The 18009-nt window shown below is 40.0% G+C and overlaps 1 protein-coding gene across 19 annotated transcripts in view; it reads left to right on the plus strand.

Annotated features, from left to right (window-relative positions):
- ATF1 (activating transcription factor 1) overlaps positions 1-14806 on the plus strand; it is a 67198-nt gene extending 52392 nt beyond the window's left edge. For 17 of the 19 annotated variants that reach the window (XM_021922349.2, XM_021922338.2, XM_021922340.2 and 14 more), the window contains one exon: positions 4755-6414. In XM_021922349.2, the coding sequence (XP_021778041.1) occupies positions 4755-4899 (145 nt within the window). In that variant the 3' untranslated portion in view covers positions 4900-6414. Of the gene's footprint in view, positions 1-3893; positions 4460-4754; positions 6415-14546 lie in introns of those variants that run through there. The other 2 variants (XM_031650464.1, XM_031650466.1) reach the window with 2 other exon arrangements.
- The last annotated feature ends 3203 nt before the right edge of the window (positions 14807-18009 follow it).

Raw genomic sequence — 18009 nt, forward strand, 5'->3', positions numbered from 1 at the left:
CATTGTTACCATAGGAGATATCAGTTCCCTGTGTGTTATTGCCCCTAAAGAGCTTCCAGTGGGATATGGTATGGAGGTGCAAGACAGTGATATTGATGATCCTGACCCTAGGCTAGTTAGCCTAGGCTAATGTTTGTGTTGGTGTCTTAATTTTTAACAAAAAAGTTCAAAAAGTAGAGAAGTTATATTTGGTTTTTGTGGGGTTTTTTAAGACAAAGTCTCACTCTGTCACCCACAGTGGAGTGCAGTGACACAATCTTGGCTTACTGCAACCTCTGCCCCCTGGGCTCAAGTGATCCTCCCAGCTCAGCCTCCCAAGTAGCTGAGACTACGTATACCACCACACCCAGCTAATTTTTTTTGTTTTTGGTAGAGATGGGGTTTTGCCATGTTGCTTAGGCTGGTCTCAGACCTGGGCTCAGGTGATCCATCCACCTGCCTCAGCCTCCCAAAGTGCTGGGATTACAGGCATGAGCCACTGCGCCCAGCCTAAAAAAATGTAAAATTAGCTAGTACAACCACTATGAAAACCAGTATGGAGATTTCTCAAAAAACTAAAAATAGAAACCTACCCAAAGGAAATCAGTATATCAAAGGGATACCTGTACTCATAAGTTTATTTGCAGCACTATTCACACACAATAGCTAATAGCATCAAACTGTGTGTCCATTAGTGGATAAATGGATAAGAAAGAATTAAATCACGTCATTTGCAGCAACACGGATGGATTTCATTATCTTAAGTGAAATAAGCCAGGCACAAAAAGAAAAATATCACATTCTCACTTATATGTGGGAGCTAAAATATTTGAACACATGGAAGTAAAGAGTGGAAAAATAGGGCCGGGCATGATGGCTTATGCCTGTAATCCTAGCACTTTGGGAGGCCAAGGCGGGAGGATCGCTTGAGCCCAGGCGTTCAACACAAGCCTGGGCAACATACCCATTGCTACGAAAAAAAAAAAAAAAATTAGGCATGGTGGCGTGTGCCTAAAATCCCAGCTACTTGGGAGGCTGAGGTGGGAGGATTGCTTGAGCCCAAGGGGTTGAGGCAGCATGATTGCACCACTGCACTTCAGTCTGGGCTACAAAGCAAGATCCTATGTCAAGAAAAAAGAGAGAATGGAAAAATAGATAACAGAGACCGGGAAGGGTGAGGGGCAAGGAGAAGGATGAAAAGAGTTAAAGGGTATAAACCCATACACAGTAAGATAAAAGGAATAAATTCAGTGTTTCATAGCAGAGTAGGATAGCCATACTTAACAAAAACCTATTAATACTCAGGTGATGGACACCCTGAATGCCCTGACTTGACCACTACACGTTATATACATGTAACAAATTTTCTCATGTACTCCATAAATATGCACAAAAACATTTTAATAGAAAAAAAATACAGGCCAGGCGTAGTGGCTCACAAATGTAATTCCAACATTTTCAGAGGCCAAGGCGGGAGGATGACTTGAGCCCCGGAGTTTGAGACCAACCTGGGCAACATAGGGAGACCCCATCTCTTAAAAAGAATTTAAAACATTAGCCAGGTGTGGTAGAGGCAGGGGAATCACTTGAACCCGGAGGCAGAGGTTGCAGTTAGCCGTGATCATGCCATTGTACTCCAGCTTGGGCAACAGAGCAAGACTCTGTCTCAAAAATAAAACAAAAAAAACACATACAAGTAGTTAATAATCATATAAAAGACTACTCAACCTTATTAGTAATCAAAGAAATGCACATTAATGCTACACACTTAGATATGCTTTATACCCACCCAATTGGCAAAAATTTTAAAGTCTAACCAAGAGTTGGCAAGGATTTGGAACAATGGTCAAGAATTCATAGATACTACTATAGGAGTGAAAATTGGTGCAGCCATTTTGGAAATTAGGCCTTATCTTGTACAGCTGATGTGAGTATACTCTGTGACCCACCTGTTTCAGTCTGTGTGACGGAGAGAAACTTGCAGGAAGTGTGTATAAGAATTTTCGTAGCAGCAAAAAATCAGGAAACAACCTTAAGATTCATTGATAACAGAATAGATACATATTGAACCTAAACATAAAAATGGGGGAAAAAAAGAATAGGTACATAAATTGTGATTGTATTTATACAATGGAATGTTTATCTGTAATGACTGAATGAGTAATCATTTCAACATGAATAAATCTTAGAAAATGTAAAAAAACAAGTTGCAACAGAATACACAAAGTATGATATAATTTTAGAAAATAAACTAAATAGGCAGTTTTAGGGTCATATACGTATGTACTACAACTATAAAAATAAGAAATGAGATGTCACATGGCAAAAATTATAAAGTGGTAATACTGTCATTGGGCATATAAGGAAAGGGGTACCTCACATACATTACTGGGAGAAATACGGAGTTTTATGGTACCTACTTGCCCCACATTTCTACTTGTATGTGACAAAAGATAACGTAAACAAACTTAAAAATAAGTCTGTTAACTGGGAAATATATTTGCAACTTTTATATACAGAGAAATAATTACAAGATGTATAGATTATATAAAGATTTATTTCTGTAAATAAGAGACCTAACAGAAGGAAACTGGTCTGTGAAATACGGCCTTGTAAACATGAGGTTATTCCAAACTTTGTGCATAATCAGGGAAATGTTAAAGCAGTGAGGTTCACTTTTTGTCAGCCACTAGACTGACAACCATTTTAAAATGTTCATAACAGGCACTCTCCTGTACTGCCCGTGGGAATGTAAATGGTACAGATACTCTGGAGGACAATTTGGCAAATCTTTTTTTCCCCTTTTTTCTTTCTAGTTTGACTCTGGGAATTTTTGCTTCCTTTCCCCCCCCCCCCCCCCCCCCATTTCTCTGTACTTCAATGGATATAAGTTGGCACTATCTCTTGACTTTAAGTGAGTATAGCTTGTGATCCTGCAAGAAATACATATGTAGAAATACATGTAAAGAATGGAGGCTGAGCGGGTGGCTCACGCCCATAATCCCAACACTGTGACCAGGAGTGAGACCAGCCTAGGCCACATACTGAGACCTCATCTCTACAAAAATAAAATTAGCTGATGTGGTGGTGTGCACCTGTAGTCCCAGCTACTTGAGAGGCTGAAGTGGGAGGATATCTTGAGCCCAGGAGGTCAAGGTTGCAATGAGCCGTGATTGTGCCATTGCACTCAGCCTAGGTGACAGAGTAAGACCCTGTCTCAAAACGAAGAAAAAAGAAAAAGAATGTTTACTGGAGCCACTTAAAAATCTGTTAACTCCAACAGAGCTTAAAGGTAAAAATAAATAAATAAAAGTATGTTTGTGAGGGGATAGATTTTGTACAGTGCTTTTAAAAGGAGAGATGTGTACTAAAAAAGCAAGTTGCAAATAGTATCTACATATATAGCATGAAAATCTTAAAATAGTACTGTTTCTTTTTTTTTTTTTTTTTTTTGAGACAGAGTCTTGCTCTGTTGCCTAGGCTGGCGTGCAGTGGCGCGATCTTGGCTCACTGCAACCTCCGCCTCTCAGCTTCAAGTGATTCTCCTGTGTCAGCCTCCCAAGTAGCTGGGATTACAGGCATGTGCCACTGTGGCTAATTTTTGTATTTTTAGTAGAGATGGGGTTTTGCCATGTTGGCCAGGCTGGTCTCGAACTCCTGACCTCAGGTGACCTGCCCACCTTGGCCTCCTAAAGTGCTGGGATTACAGGCATAAGCCACCACGCCTGGCCAATACTTCTTATTTCTATATGTATATAAACTTACATATGACTTCACAGAAATGTTTTAAGAGGACATGCACAGAACTGAGTATTTGCTTAAGCATTGTTTGTAATTTGAACTTAAATAAAAGAAGTAATGTGTCAGAAGTTAACCAGAGGACCCATAATTTTACTCTTTGGTATTTATTCAAGAGAAATGAAACCTGTCTACAAAAAGACTGGCACAAAAACGTGCCTATGCAGCTAACCCTAGAAACAGCCCAAGAGACTGGATAAACAAATGGTGGTTATATTCATACAGTGGAATATGTCCAGCAATGTAAAGGAACAACCCCCCACACAGCAACATGGATGAACCTCAGATGTGCTGAGTGAAGGGACACCAGATACAAGAGTACGTAGTGCATGACACTCTTACATGAGGTTCTAGAATAGGAAAAAAACTAATCTCTGGTGATAAAAATCAAAACAATGGTTGCTTGGAAGGGGACTGACTAGGAAGGGGCATGAGGGAACTTTCTAGGACAGTGGGAGTGTTCTGTTTTCTTGACAGGTGTGGGTTATATAGGTACACACAATTGCCAAACTGACTGAATTCTACACTTAAGATCTATGTGTTCACTATGTGTAGATGATACTTTAAAGAGAAAAAAAGGTGACCACGGAAAATTACTGAAGAACATTTACCATTTAAAGAACGTGAAGTTCTTAGGCCGGGCGCGGTGGCTCAAGCCTGTAATCCCAGCACTTTGGGAGGCCGAGATGGGCAGATCACGAGGTCAGGAGATCGAGACCATCCTGGCTAACACAGTGAAACCCCGTCTCTACTAAAAATTACAAAAAACTAGCCGGGCGTGGTGGCGGGCGCCTGTAGTCCCAGCTACTCGGGAGGCTGAGGCAGGAGAATGGCGTGAACCCGGGAGGCGGAGCTTGCAGTGAGCCGAGATCGCACCACTGCGCTCCAGCCTGGGCGACAGAACGAAACTCTGTCTCAAAAAAAAAAAAAGAACGTGAAGTTTTTTCTAACAATGTTTTTTTAATGCTCATATTTAGAGAAGCTGCTCGAGAATGTCGCAGAAAGAAGAAAGAATATGTGAAATGCCTGGAAAACCGAGTTGCAGTCCTGGAAAATCAAAATAAAACTCTAATAGAAGAGTTAAAAACTTTGAAGGATCTTTATTCCAATAAAAGTGTTTGATTCTTAAGAAAGAAAATATTTTTGTGAACTTGCATAAAAATTAAATGGATTTCTTAGTGGAGTTTTATAAATTAAAAGGTCAAAAGTTAAACTTTTTATTTAGGCTTTTCCAACTCAAGGATAACTATCTTATGCACGATATCTAGTGACAGAAGGAGAAAGTGAAAAATGACCTCAAGGAAACTGCGGGCACAACTGGAAGCTTTGTAGAAATTAAACATATTCAAGGAGCAAGAAATGAACTTTCAGCAGTCTAAATTTTCTAAATAACCAATAGTTGCCAATCCAAAATGGCAGAGAAGATGAAATTTGATAAACTGAATTTTTAAAAGTAAATCAATTTACCCTACAGGTTTGCATTTCTGTTTGCTGAAATTTACCTTTTTTAGTTATATATATGTGTGTGTGTGTGTGTGTGTGTGTGTTTCTGCCAATAAATTCTAAATTACAAAGGTAAGAGAAAACCTAGTACATTACTAAATATATAAAGTATGTGTTCTGATTATGTATACTTGTTCTACTGTCAAGTCTTTTTAAGTGGGTTTTTTAAAGTTTGTTTATTGGACTTGAATGGATTTTTGAGAGTGGGTTAATTATTTTTAAGATCTTATCCTAAAAGGCATCTAAGGTACATGAATGGAGTATGGTGATTTTATAACATTTTTTATCAGAATGGAAAAAGAACTGTTTAAAAGTTTGATACTTTTAAATAGTTGGTTTTTTTGCTTACTCTGGTAATGGTGATTTTCTACAAATACATAATAAATTGTTTTTTTGATTCTATATTCTGTATGCAGTTGAATATCCATTACTTATTCTGCTGTGCTTTAATAGAATGGAATGTTTACAGGCCCTTAAAATATTATTTTTTAAAAACCTTCTGAAGATGCATACCAAAGTTTTTCTAAGAAGATTTTATAATCAATTTAATAATGTAAGGTTTATCAGATTCGATTATAGTTATTAAGGCAATTTTATGTTAGAGACTATTTTGTAATGTAGTGAATGGTACCTTTATAAGAAAAGTGACTGCCAATATATTTTTATAGCTGATCTTTATAAATTCTAATGTTGAGTTTTCAATGATTATTTTAAATGTTTATATACTTTAGTAAAATTTGCATCTCAAAGTATCATTTTTATATTATAGGAAGTAAAGTTTTCAGATTGGCTAATACTTGCTTTGTAAATTTTGTATGCAGTTTATCTAAAATTCAGAAATACTGTCAGTACACCAGTGTTTAACATCTGTATTTCCAATTTGTATACAGTTTAAAATTGTACTGCAGAACTGTTGTGTGCTTCTTACACAGTATGTATCATATTGTTGTCTGTGAAATTAAAGGACATTTGATAGTCTACCGAATGTAAAATATAATGCTTGGTATATTAATGATAAGCTTGCTGGTGGCCATACTGTTAATTATCCTAATACTATGTGGAAATCTTAACTGATACATTTGTGTTTGACCCTCCTGATGAAATTTCTCATTAAAAGGGTCTTTTAAAATGGGACTCTGTTGACTTGACAGCACTTTAAGAAAAGAAAAAAAACTTTGATCACCAGGGGGATTACTTATACCACTTACTACCTTGTATAAAGCCAGACTCTCAAACTGGTGGCCCATTAGGCCTAAACATATGGGAGGTATGAGGTCACTGGGTTATGTCAAAAGACTGTTTCAACAGATAATATATTATTGGGTAGACACCATGCTTGTCTACAACAGGTAGCCTAGCTCTTAGTGCCTTAACAGCTGGACATCTGCAAATATTTGTAAACTGCTGCCTTCAGACTTCTGGTATAGGGCCTTGCTCACTGGACCCAGTTACTTACTCTAGCTATATGAAACACGCCAGGGCAAACCATTAATGGTTCCATAAATGCATAACAGATTATTTTCCTGTATGTTTTTCTGATTGGAATCCAATGTGGGACTTACCAACTTTTTAAGGGATTATAGTCCAAACATGAAATTAGACTTCCAAAATGCAAAAGACTAATCAATCAAATTATTTCCTTAGTTCAACTTGCTATTTTACTTATCAATGTACTCATTTATATATTTATGGAAATAGATTATTGTCCACAAACACATAGGGTAATAAGACACTCCTTTAATAATAATGAACAGAGCAGGAAGAATGGGCATTTGTTAGCATTTTGGAATTCTTACTATATTTATTCATTCAGCAATTATATATATATATGTGTGTGTGTGTGTGTGTGTGTATATATATATATATATATATTTTTTTTTTTTTTTTTTTTTTTGGAGAAGGAGTCTTGCTCTGTCACCCAGGTTGGAGTGCAGTGGCACCATCTCGGCTTACTGGAAGCTCCGCCTCCCAGGTTCACTCCATTCTCCTGCCTCAGCCTCCCGAGTAGCTGGGACTACAGCCGCCCGCCACCACACCCAGCTAATTTTTTTTGTATTTTTAGTAGAGACGGGGTTTCACTGTGTTAGCCAGGATGGCCTCGATCTTCTGACCTCGTGATCCGCCCGCCTCGGCCTCCCAAAGTGCTGGGATTACAGGCGTGAGCCACCGCGCCTAGCCAGCAATAATTATATTGCAACTACTAGGTTAAACTTGCGTTCTTCTCCAGTTAAAATATGGGGTCACAGGAGGGATATAAAAATGTGTATTAGGCCAGGCGGGTGGCTCACACCTGTAATCCCAGCACTTTGGGAGGCTGAGGCATTGGGATTGCTTGGTGACAGGAGTTTGCGACCAGCTTGGGCAATGTGGTGAAACCCTGCCTTTACAAAAAATGCAAAAAATAGCTGGGCAAGGTGGCAGGAACCTGTAGTTTCAGCTACTCTGGAGGCTGAGGTAGGAGGATAGTTTAAGCCCAGGAGATCAAGGCTACTGTGAGCTGTGATTGCACAACTGCACACCAGCCTAGGTGACAGAGCAAGACCATGTCTCAAAAAATGTATTATGGCTTGGAATTATATAATGAGTTGTCATGATGGCAGTTCAGATTCCCACAAAAGATGCTATAAAATTGATAAAATGAAATTTGACTAAGGGCTTAACAGCTACTTTAAAGGAAGAGTCACAGGTTATAGTAAAAAAAATTTCATAGCTTTACAAAGTACATCAAAACCTAATCATAATCATCATTACATCATTTACTCTGTTGTACAAAGTAGGGTTTTTTTTGTTGTTTGTTGTTTTTTTGAGACAGAGTCTCGCTCTATCACCCAGGCTAGAGTGCAGTATCCCACTCGGCTCACTGCAACCTCTGCCTCCTGGGTTCAAGCAATTCTGCCTCAGCCTCCCAAGTGGCTGGGATTACAAGCATGTGTCACCACGCCCAGCTAATTTTTGTATTTTTAGTAGAGATGGGGCTTCACCATGTTGGCCAGGCTGATCTCGAACTCCTGACCTCAAGTGATCTGCCCACCTTGGCCTCCTAAAGTGCTGAGATTACAGGTGTGAGCCACCTCGCCTGGCCTGTTTTTAATAAATACTGTTTGTTTTACTATAAAAGTGAAGGAACACATACCTCAAGATAGTGGAATTCAGAAGGCTGTTCTAGGAGAGTTTGGCAGGAATTTTTGAGGGACAGTCATTTGGAAGAGGTTTAGGCCATTTAACGCCCCCTCCTCCCACTTTTTTTTTTTTTTTTTTTCTTTTTTTTTTGGGAGACAGAGTCTTGCTCTGCTCTGTTGCCCAGACTGGAGACTGGAGTGCAGTGGCGTGATCTTGGCTCACTGCAACCTCCACCTCCCAGGGTCAAGTGATTCTCCTGCCTCAGCCTCCTAAGTAGCTGGGGTTACATGCGTGTGCCACCACACTTGGCTAATTTTTGTAGTTTTTAGTAGAGGTGCAATTTCTCCGTGTTGGCCAGGCTAGTCTCAAACTCCTGGCCTCAAGTGATCCACCCACCTCAGCCTCCCAAAGTGCTGGGTTTATAGGCGTAAGCCACTGTGCCCGCCACCCCTCTTCCCACTTTTGAGATTGAGATTCTGATAACTGTCTCCCTTTATTGGTGCAAATTTTTTTGTAGCAGACATAGGTCGGCATTAGAGACTGTATCTCTCTGCCATTGCATGGTTGAGATCCTTTTCCTCTCTCTATATAGAGAAAATTATATATATGTGTGTGTGTGTGTATAGGAAAAAAAATATATGTATATATATTTTGAGGTGGAGTCTCGCTCTGTTGCCCAGGCTGAAGTGCAGTGGCACAATCTTGGCTCACTGCAATCTGCCTCCCAGGTTCAAGCGACTCTCCTGCCTCAGCCTCTCGAGTATCTGGGATTACAGACGTGTACAACCATGCCTGTCTAATTTTTCTATTTTTAGTAGAGACAGCGTTCTGCCATGTTGGCCAGGCTGGTCTCAACCTCCTGACCTCAGGCGATCCTTGGCTGGGATTACAGGTGTGAGCCACCATGCCTGGCCTTCCCTCAATATTGATAGGGTTACATGCAGCAGTTTTCTGCCTTTAGTAAGTGTATATAACAATTTTTAACTGGTAAGTTATGTATCAATCTAAAATTATTTTAAGTCCAAGGTTTCTATGTACATAATATACATAGTCATGTAATTTCCTTAATATCTGAAATTTATTGAGTGCTTATGCACCAGGAAATGTGTTCAGGTAATGCTAAGGTAATGTCATTCATTCACTCAGCAGATATTTATTGAAGGCCTTTTCTATTCCAAGCATTACTAGGAAAAGAGTGATGATGAAGCAGTGATACAGCTCTTGTTGAACTTAGGTCTTAATGTCATCCTCGAGACTGGCATTTGCCTAAGGTTATATAAGCATTATTAAGGGATCTAAGATTTAAACCCAATTTCTAACTGCCCACTCTAAAATATTAATAGTAGTCCCTCCCCAGTACACCTAACACAACCCTTATTAAACTCTAGGAGGAGACTGTCTAATTCTGTGCTCTCCTATCTCCCCACAGTCTAGGAAACTATCCCCACAGTCTAGTCTAGTTCACTGGAGGACTTTGTAATGCAGATGCTCCTTTACTGTTTTTTTTGTTTGTTTTTGTTTGTTTTGTTTATTTGAGATGGAGCTCTGCTCTTATTGCCCAGGCTGGAATGCAATAGTGTGATCTCAGCTCACTGCAGCCCCCGCCTCCCGGGTTTAAATGATTCTCCTGCCTCAGCCTCTGGAGTAGCTGGGATTACAGGCAAGTGCCACCACACCTGGCTAATTTTTGTATTTTTAGTAGAGGTGGGGTTTCACCTTGGTCAGGCTGTTCTGGAATTCCTGACCTCAGGTGATCCCCCCGCCTTGGTCTCCCAAAGTGCTGGGATTACAGGTGTGCACGCCTGACCTCCTCTACTGTTAATGATGCGGTTATATCCTGATAAACCCATGGTAAGTTGAAAGTATTATAAATTGAAAATGCATTTAATACAGCTAACCTAGCCAACACCATAGCTTAGCCTGGCCTGCCTTAAACGTATCCAGAATGCTTAAATTACCCTACAAGTAAATCATCTGGCAACACAGTGCACTGTAGAGTAACAGTTGTTAACCCTGGTGATCACGTGGCTGGCTGGGAGCTGCGGCTCTCTGCCACTGCCCGACATTGCCAGAGTATTATACTGAATATCAGCAGCCCAGGAAAAGTTCAAAATTTGAAGCATGGTTTCTAATGAATGAGTATCGTTTTCACACTATCATAAAGTCAAAAAATGGTAAGTCGAACCTTTGTAAGTTGGGAACCGTGTTAAATCAATGAAGTTCTCAGTTCAAACTCACTAAGGTACAGAAAGGTTTGAAACGTTGCCCAAGGTTACACAGTAAATAAGAAAACTAGGGTTCATACCTAGATCTGATAAATTCCAAATTGTTGTTTTAACTATCAGAATATACTTTCTTTCTTAACATGTGGTGTGGAAGAGTCTGGAAAGCTTTATTCCATTGCGTCATAACTTACTATGAAAGACTTTAAAGGTTATATTTAAATGTGTCCACTAGATGGCAACCCTCCATTTTAAAATCACAGAAGTTTTACACACTGATTTACACAGCTCTAACTCCAAAATAACTTTTTCTCTTTCCTTTTTTTTTTTTTTTTGAGACGTGGTCTCGCCATGTTGCCCAGGTTGGCCTTGAACTAGTGAGCTCAAGCAGTCTACCTACCTTGGCCTCCCAAAGTGCTGGGATTACAGGCGTGAGCCACCACGCCCAGCCCAGTCCATGTTTTAATATTGGATCCATAAATAATGCATACTGGGTTGTAGCATTTTTTTAGAAGTTTATAAATGGTACCTTAATACTGTACCATTCCATAAATGAAAGATCAAGTAGACCAGAGGAAATTTAGTGAGGAGTGTAGGTATGGTAATTTAATAATTAATTTTGGAAAAAAAATGATCTAAACATTTTTGCCCAACTGACAGCTCTTAGAATTTAATATCGCATCTGGGGAAAAGGCTTGCCAATTTTTTTTTTTATAATTCAGAAAAGTTGCAAATAACATAGGCTAAGTTTACAAAACATTTAAACAAAAACTGCCTTAGACTTCTTAGCAATACATTTTTTAAAAGGAAAGGCCACATCTAATGCCAGTTGTAGTCAAAGATAATCAAAACAAATGGAATTCCTATGAATTAACTATGTACTAAGTATTGTGGTAGGCAAAGGATGCCAAATACATATGAACCATGGTTTTTCACAAGCTCAAACTCTACTTCTGGAGATGACAAAAAGAGAACAAAAGGGCCCTTTACTTTTCACTTTATCATTGTGCACAAACACCTAGAATTCTATACCCAGTAAAAACATTCATCAATCCAAAAGAAGACAAGAAAGGAGAGGAAAAGAAATAAACAGGTGGGACAAATAGCCCAAAATAAGATGGTAGAAATCAGTCCATATGTATCAATAATCATAATAAATGTAAATGAACTGGGTATTTAGTCAAATGACAAAGATTGTCAGGTTGAATTAGGAAATAAAATCTAACTATATGTTGCTTATAAGAAGTAAATTAAAATATAAGGAAACAGCAAGGCTGAAGACTTGGTACTTTAAGTAAAAACATGGAAAAACTTATACCAAATACTAGCCAAAAGAAAACTGGCATAACTATATTGAACAAGATAGACTTTAAAGCAAAAATAATTACTTGGGACAAAATCAGCCACTAAAAAAAATAAAGGATTCAGGTTGGACATGGTGGCTCACTCCTGTAATCACAGTACTTTGGGAGGCTGAGGTGGGCGATTCACCTGAGGTCAGGAGTTCAAGACCAACCTGACAAATATGATGAAACCCCATCTCTACTAAAAAAAAAAAAAAAAAAAAATTAGGTAGGCATGGTGGCATGTGCCTGTAATCCCAGCTACTCAGGAGGCTGAGACAGGAGAATCACTTGAACCCAGGAGGCAGAGTTTGCAGTGAGCTGAGATCATGCCATTGCATTCCAGCCTGGACAACAAGAGTGAAACTCTGTCTCAAAAATAAATAAATAAATAAAAATAAAATATTCAATTAACCTAGAAGATAAAACGCATCTAAACTTCAGTGCACCTAATACAGGATCTGGATGTTAAGCAAAATAGAGAAATATGAGAAATTTTAAAAAAAACCTTTAGCAATTTACCTGATGTCCTGTTCTCCTGCGACTAAGCTGGTACTGAAACCACAATACAAAGTCCTTCCCAGTCTTCCCTCCATTTTCCACAGGCAATGGAGCCGCTCCCTGTGGCCACCAGCACCACTGGCCCACTGGTGGCTCTGCCAGGCCACTGCCGATGTTTGCTTAAAGCATAAGGGCTCTTCTGTCAGCCTGTGGTCAATGCTGCCAGGTCTGGGACTCACCCTTCAGGGCAGTGGGTCCCCCCTGGCCCAGGACAAGTCCAGAAATGCTATCCAAGAGCCTAGCCCTGGATTCGGGGAGCCCCAAGAGCCTGCTTGTTGCTCTAGCCCATTGTGGCCGAGCTGGTACCTCGGGTGCAAGAAAAAGTCCCCTTTGCTTTCCCCTCTGCTTTTCGCAAACACAAGGAGTCTTTCACCATAGCCACCACAGCTGGGAATGCGCTGGGTCTCCCTCGAAGCCAGCACGTTTCTTTAGTCAGCAGGAGATAAATCCTACCAAGATTGGATCCTTCTCTTCAAGGCAGCAGGTTCCCTTTTGGCCCAGGGTGTGTCTAGAAATGTTGTCTGGGAACTCAGGCCTAAATGGAGGCCTCATGACTCTGCCCAGCGCCCTATCCTTCTGTGACTGAGTTGGTATCCAAGATGCAAGACAAAGTCCCCTTTACTCTCCACTCTCCTCTCCTTAAGCAAAGGAAGGACTCACTTTCGTTGCTATGAGCTGGACTGCCTGGGGCCGGGGGAGGGATGGTGTTAGCCTTCCCTTAGCTGTGCCAGCTGGTGTTGCCTGAGGTCATGTGCCCCCCTAGTTCACTGGCTCTAAGCCCAGCCTAGCACTAGGGGTTGCACAGGAATTGCAGTCCTTGTGTACTAGACTGCCTTTCAAGTATACCTAGGACTCCAGAGCACTACAGCCCGCGGTGATGAGGCTGGCTGTGAAACTCAAGTTCCGACTGCTGGGATGGGCAATTTTCCCCGTGGCTAGGGCTTGTCCAAATGCCCCCTCTATGCATGGGCACTGGTTCCACTCTCACAGGGCAGCACTGAGTTCAGTGTAAAGTCACTATCACTCCCCAAAGCACACAGATACTCTCTGTGCGCTGCAGGGCCACTGCCAGGGGACTGTGGAGGGGTGTTAGACTCAAGACTGTCTCTCCTGCCCTCCTCAATGCCTCTTTTGGCAATGCAAAGTTAAAACCAGGTATTGTGACTGCTCACCTAATTTTTATTTCTTGTGACAGTGCTTTTCTGTGTGCAATTAGTTGTTAAATTTGGTGCTCCAGTGGACAGATGAACAGTTTAGGCTTCTATTCTGCCATCTTGCTCTGTGCCTCTCTCCATTTATTTAGATCTTTCAGACAGGGTCTCACTCTGTCACCCAGGCTGGAGTGCAGTGGTGCTATCACGGCTCACTGCAGCCTCAACCTCCCCAGCCTCAAGCATTCCTCCTATCTCAGCCTCCCAAGTAGCTGAGACTACAGGCATGTGCCACCACACACAGCTAATGTTTTTGTATTTTGTAGAGATAGGGTGGCGGCATGTTCCTCAGGCTGATCTCGAACTTCTGGGCTCAAGTGATCGGCCTGCCTTGGCCTCCTGAAGTGCTGGGATTATAGGTATGAGCTACCACGCCTGGCCTTATTTTCTAATATTGAACCACCAGTCTTGTATTCTCAGAATAACCACGACTTGGTCATGATATATTATCATTTTTATATAATGCTGAACTTAATCTGCAATACTTTATTGAAGATTTTTGCATCTCTCTTCATAAAGGATATTTTTCTACAGTCTTCTGTCCTTGTAATGTCTTTGATTTTTGGTATTAACGTAATGCTGGCTTCATTTAATGAGTTGCCATTAAATAATTATAATTCATATTAAAGTATAATAGTGTGATTATATTTTAAAAGACCTTATGTTTTCAAAATAAGTATTAAAATACTGAAAATTATAATATTCTTAGAATTTTATCACATTTACTTTTATTAATAAAAGTTATATTACTTACATATGTATACAAATGGTTAGTGAAAAAAAAAAAACCATTATTGTCTCTTTCCCAGTATACAGGAGCACACTAAACAGACCTCGGTGATATTCTGCAACAATGACCAATGCTGGTGTAGAATTCTCACTTTTTAGTAGAACCTTTAAAAACTCAAGTGAGCTGTATGACACCTTGATTGCTTTAACTCCATTGAACTGTGGCAGTATAAAGAAGCTAGGGTTCTTTGTGATTCTCCAATGCCAAAAATAAAGTTGGAAACTTGGATTCCTGTTTGACTCTACTGTATTAAGTGATCAGAATAAAATTATGGTAAGGCTAATCTTCAACCACTTCATGTTTTTCACTCCTGCTTTCTATAGTGAACATCTGTTGTTTCTATTTGCTCTAAACCCCTTTCCTTTGGGGATCAGGCCCACTACTCATCCAATGTGATTCTGACAGGAGTTATCAATGAAAGTGCATATGGCCCAGATCTGGCCAAGATCACAGGCCCCATCCCTTTTTCCACAGGGACTGGTCCAATGCAAGGGCAGGAGATCCGGGAAGACCAGAGTCCTTTCAGGATTTGATTTGTGGACCCTGGAAAAGGACATTCTCTCTCTCCCTTTTGAATCATGGATTGTAAGGATGTGGACTTGTATTTGACACTGACCCATCATGTGGGAGGGCCAGTCTGAAAATGAAACCAGGAGACAAAAACAGTCTGGAGGTGATGGTAAAGAGCCTGGGCACCAGCATCTGAGGCTTAGCATCAGCTACACCTATGGATGCTATTAAAGTGTTGATGTTGTTACTTCAGTGAATCAGAGGACAAATGAAGTATTTCTTCTCTAAGGAATCAAACACAATGTATTTTAGAACGAGACAGGACTAAACTTTTTTTTTTTTTTTTTTTTTTTTTTTTGAGATGGAGTCTCTGTTTGGAGCGCAGTGGCACAGTCTCAGCTCACTGCAACCTCCACCTCCTGGGTTCAAGCGATTCTCCTGCCTCAGCCTCCTGAGTGGCTGGGACTACAAGCACGACCAACACACTTGGCTAATTTTCATATTTTTGATAGAGACGGGGTTTCACCATGTTGGCCAGGCTGGTCTCAAACTCCTGGCCTCAAGTGATCCACCCACCCAGGCCTCCCAAAGTGCTGGGATTACAGGCATGAGCCACCTCTCCCGGACTGATTCTTAGAATTTACTTCCAAATAATTTTGGACATTGGGGAAAGCAGATGGAGATAAAGTGTAGTAACACTGGGCATGAATTGTTAATTGTCAAAGCTGGGTGATGGGTACATGTGGTTTATTAATCCATTTTTGTATATATTTGACATTTTCCATACAAAAAAGTTTAAAAACTAAATGGCATTGAAACAATTAGTTATTCATACAGGAAAATAAGAAAATTGAATTTCTACCTTACACCGTACACAAAAATCAATTCCAGGTAGATGGAAGAAATAAATATGAAAGACAAAAACTATAAAACTTTTATAAGATATTGTAAGGAATAGCTTTATGACCTCAACTTAGGGAAGGATTTCTTAAGTCACAAAAAGTATAAAACAAAGGAAAATACCGTTAGATTCAATTATGTTAAAGTTAAGAATTTCCTCCTAGCCAGAGCAATTGGACAAGAGATACAAAGGGCATCCAAATTGGTAAACAGGAAGTCAAACTGTTACTGTTTGTTGATGATGTAACTGTATACCTAGAAAACCCTAAAGACTCATCCAAAAAGCTCCTAGATCTGATAAATGAGTTCAGTAAAGTTTCAGGATACAAAATCAATGTACACAAATCAGTAGCACTACCATACACCAACAGCCAAGTTGAGAATCAAATCAAGAAAACTCAACCCCTTTTACAACAGCTGCAAAAAAATAAAATACTTAGTAATATACCTAATCAAGGAGGTGAAAGATCTCTACAAGGAAAACTACGAAACACTGCTGAAAGAAATCACAGACAACACAAACAAATGGAAACACATCCCATGCTCATGGATGGGTAGAATCAATATTGTGAAAATGGCGATACTGCCAAAAGCAATCCAGAAATTCAGTGCAATTCCCATCAAAATACCACCACTGTTCTTAACAGAACTAGAAAAAACAATCCTAAAATTCATATGGAAGCAGAAAAGACCCTGCATAGCCAAAACAAGACTAAGCAAAAAGAACAAATCTGGAGATATCACATTACCTGACTTCAAACTATACTACAAGGCTATAGTTACCAAAACAGCATGATTCTGGTATAAAGATAGGCAAATAGACCAATGGAACAGAATAGAAAACCTAGAAATACAGCCAGATATTTACAGCCAACTGATCTTGGACAAAGCAAACGAAAACATAAAGTGGGGGAAAGGACACCCTATTCAACAAATGGTGCTGGGATAATTGACAAACCACATGTAGAAGAATTGAGCTTGATATGGTTAGGCTTTGTGTCCCCACCCAAATTTCATCTTGAATTGTAGTCTCTGCAATCCCCATAATCCCCACATGTCATGAGAGAGACCAGGTGGAGGTAAATGAATCATGAGGGTGGTTTGCCCCATGCTGTTCTCGAGATAGTGAGTTCTCACAAGATCTGATGGTTTTATAAGGGTATCCCCCTTATAAAATGGTTTTATAAGACATATCCCCCTTTGCTTGATACCTCTCCTTTCTGCTGTCTTCTAAAGAAGGTGCCTTGCTTCCCCTTTGCCTTCTGCCATGATTATAAGTTTCCTGAGGCCTCCCCAGCTATGCTGAACTGAGTCAATTAAACCTCTTTCCTTTATAAATTACCGAACCTTGGGCAGATCTGTATAGCATATGAAAACACATGAATACAGTAAATTAGTATTGAGATAAAGGGGCACTTCTATAAAGATACCCCAAAATGTAGAAGCAACTTTAGAACTGGGTAACAGGCAGAGACTGGAAGAGTTGGGAGGGCTCAGACAAAGAGAGAAGAATGTGGGAAAGTTTAGAACTTCCTAGGGACTTGTTGAATAACTCTGACCAAAATGCTGATAATGATATGGACAATGAAGTCCAGGCAAGGTGGTCTCTGACGGAGATGAGGAACTTGTTGCAAACTGGAATAAAGGTGACTCTTGCTATGCTTTAGCAAACAGGCTAGTAGTATGTTGCCCCTGCCCTAGAGAACTGTGGAACTTTGAACTTGATTGAGATGTTTAGGGTATCTGGCAGAAGAAATTTCCTAGCAGCAAAGTGTTCAAGATATCACTTGGGTGCTCTTAAAAGCATTCAGTTTTATACATTCACAAAGAGATGTTTTGAAACTGGAACTTACATTTAAAAGGAAAGTACAGCATACGAGTTTGGAAAATTTGCAGGCTGACAATGTGATAGAAAAGAAAAACCCATTTTCTGAGGAGAAATTCAAGCCAGCTGCAGAAATTTGCATAAGTAACAAGGAGCTGAATGTTAATAGTCAAAACAATGGGGAAAATGTCTCCAGGGCATGTCAGAGGTCTTTACAGCAGCCCCTCCCATCACAGGTCCAGAGGCC

The sequence above is a fragment of the Papio anubis genome, chromosome 9, assembly GCF_008728515.1.
Source record: "Papio anubis isolate 15944 chromosome 9, Panubis1.0, whole genome shotgun sequence".
Lineage (NCBI taxonomy): Eukaryota > Metazoa > Chordata > Mammalia > Primates > Cercopithecidae > Papio > Papio anubis.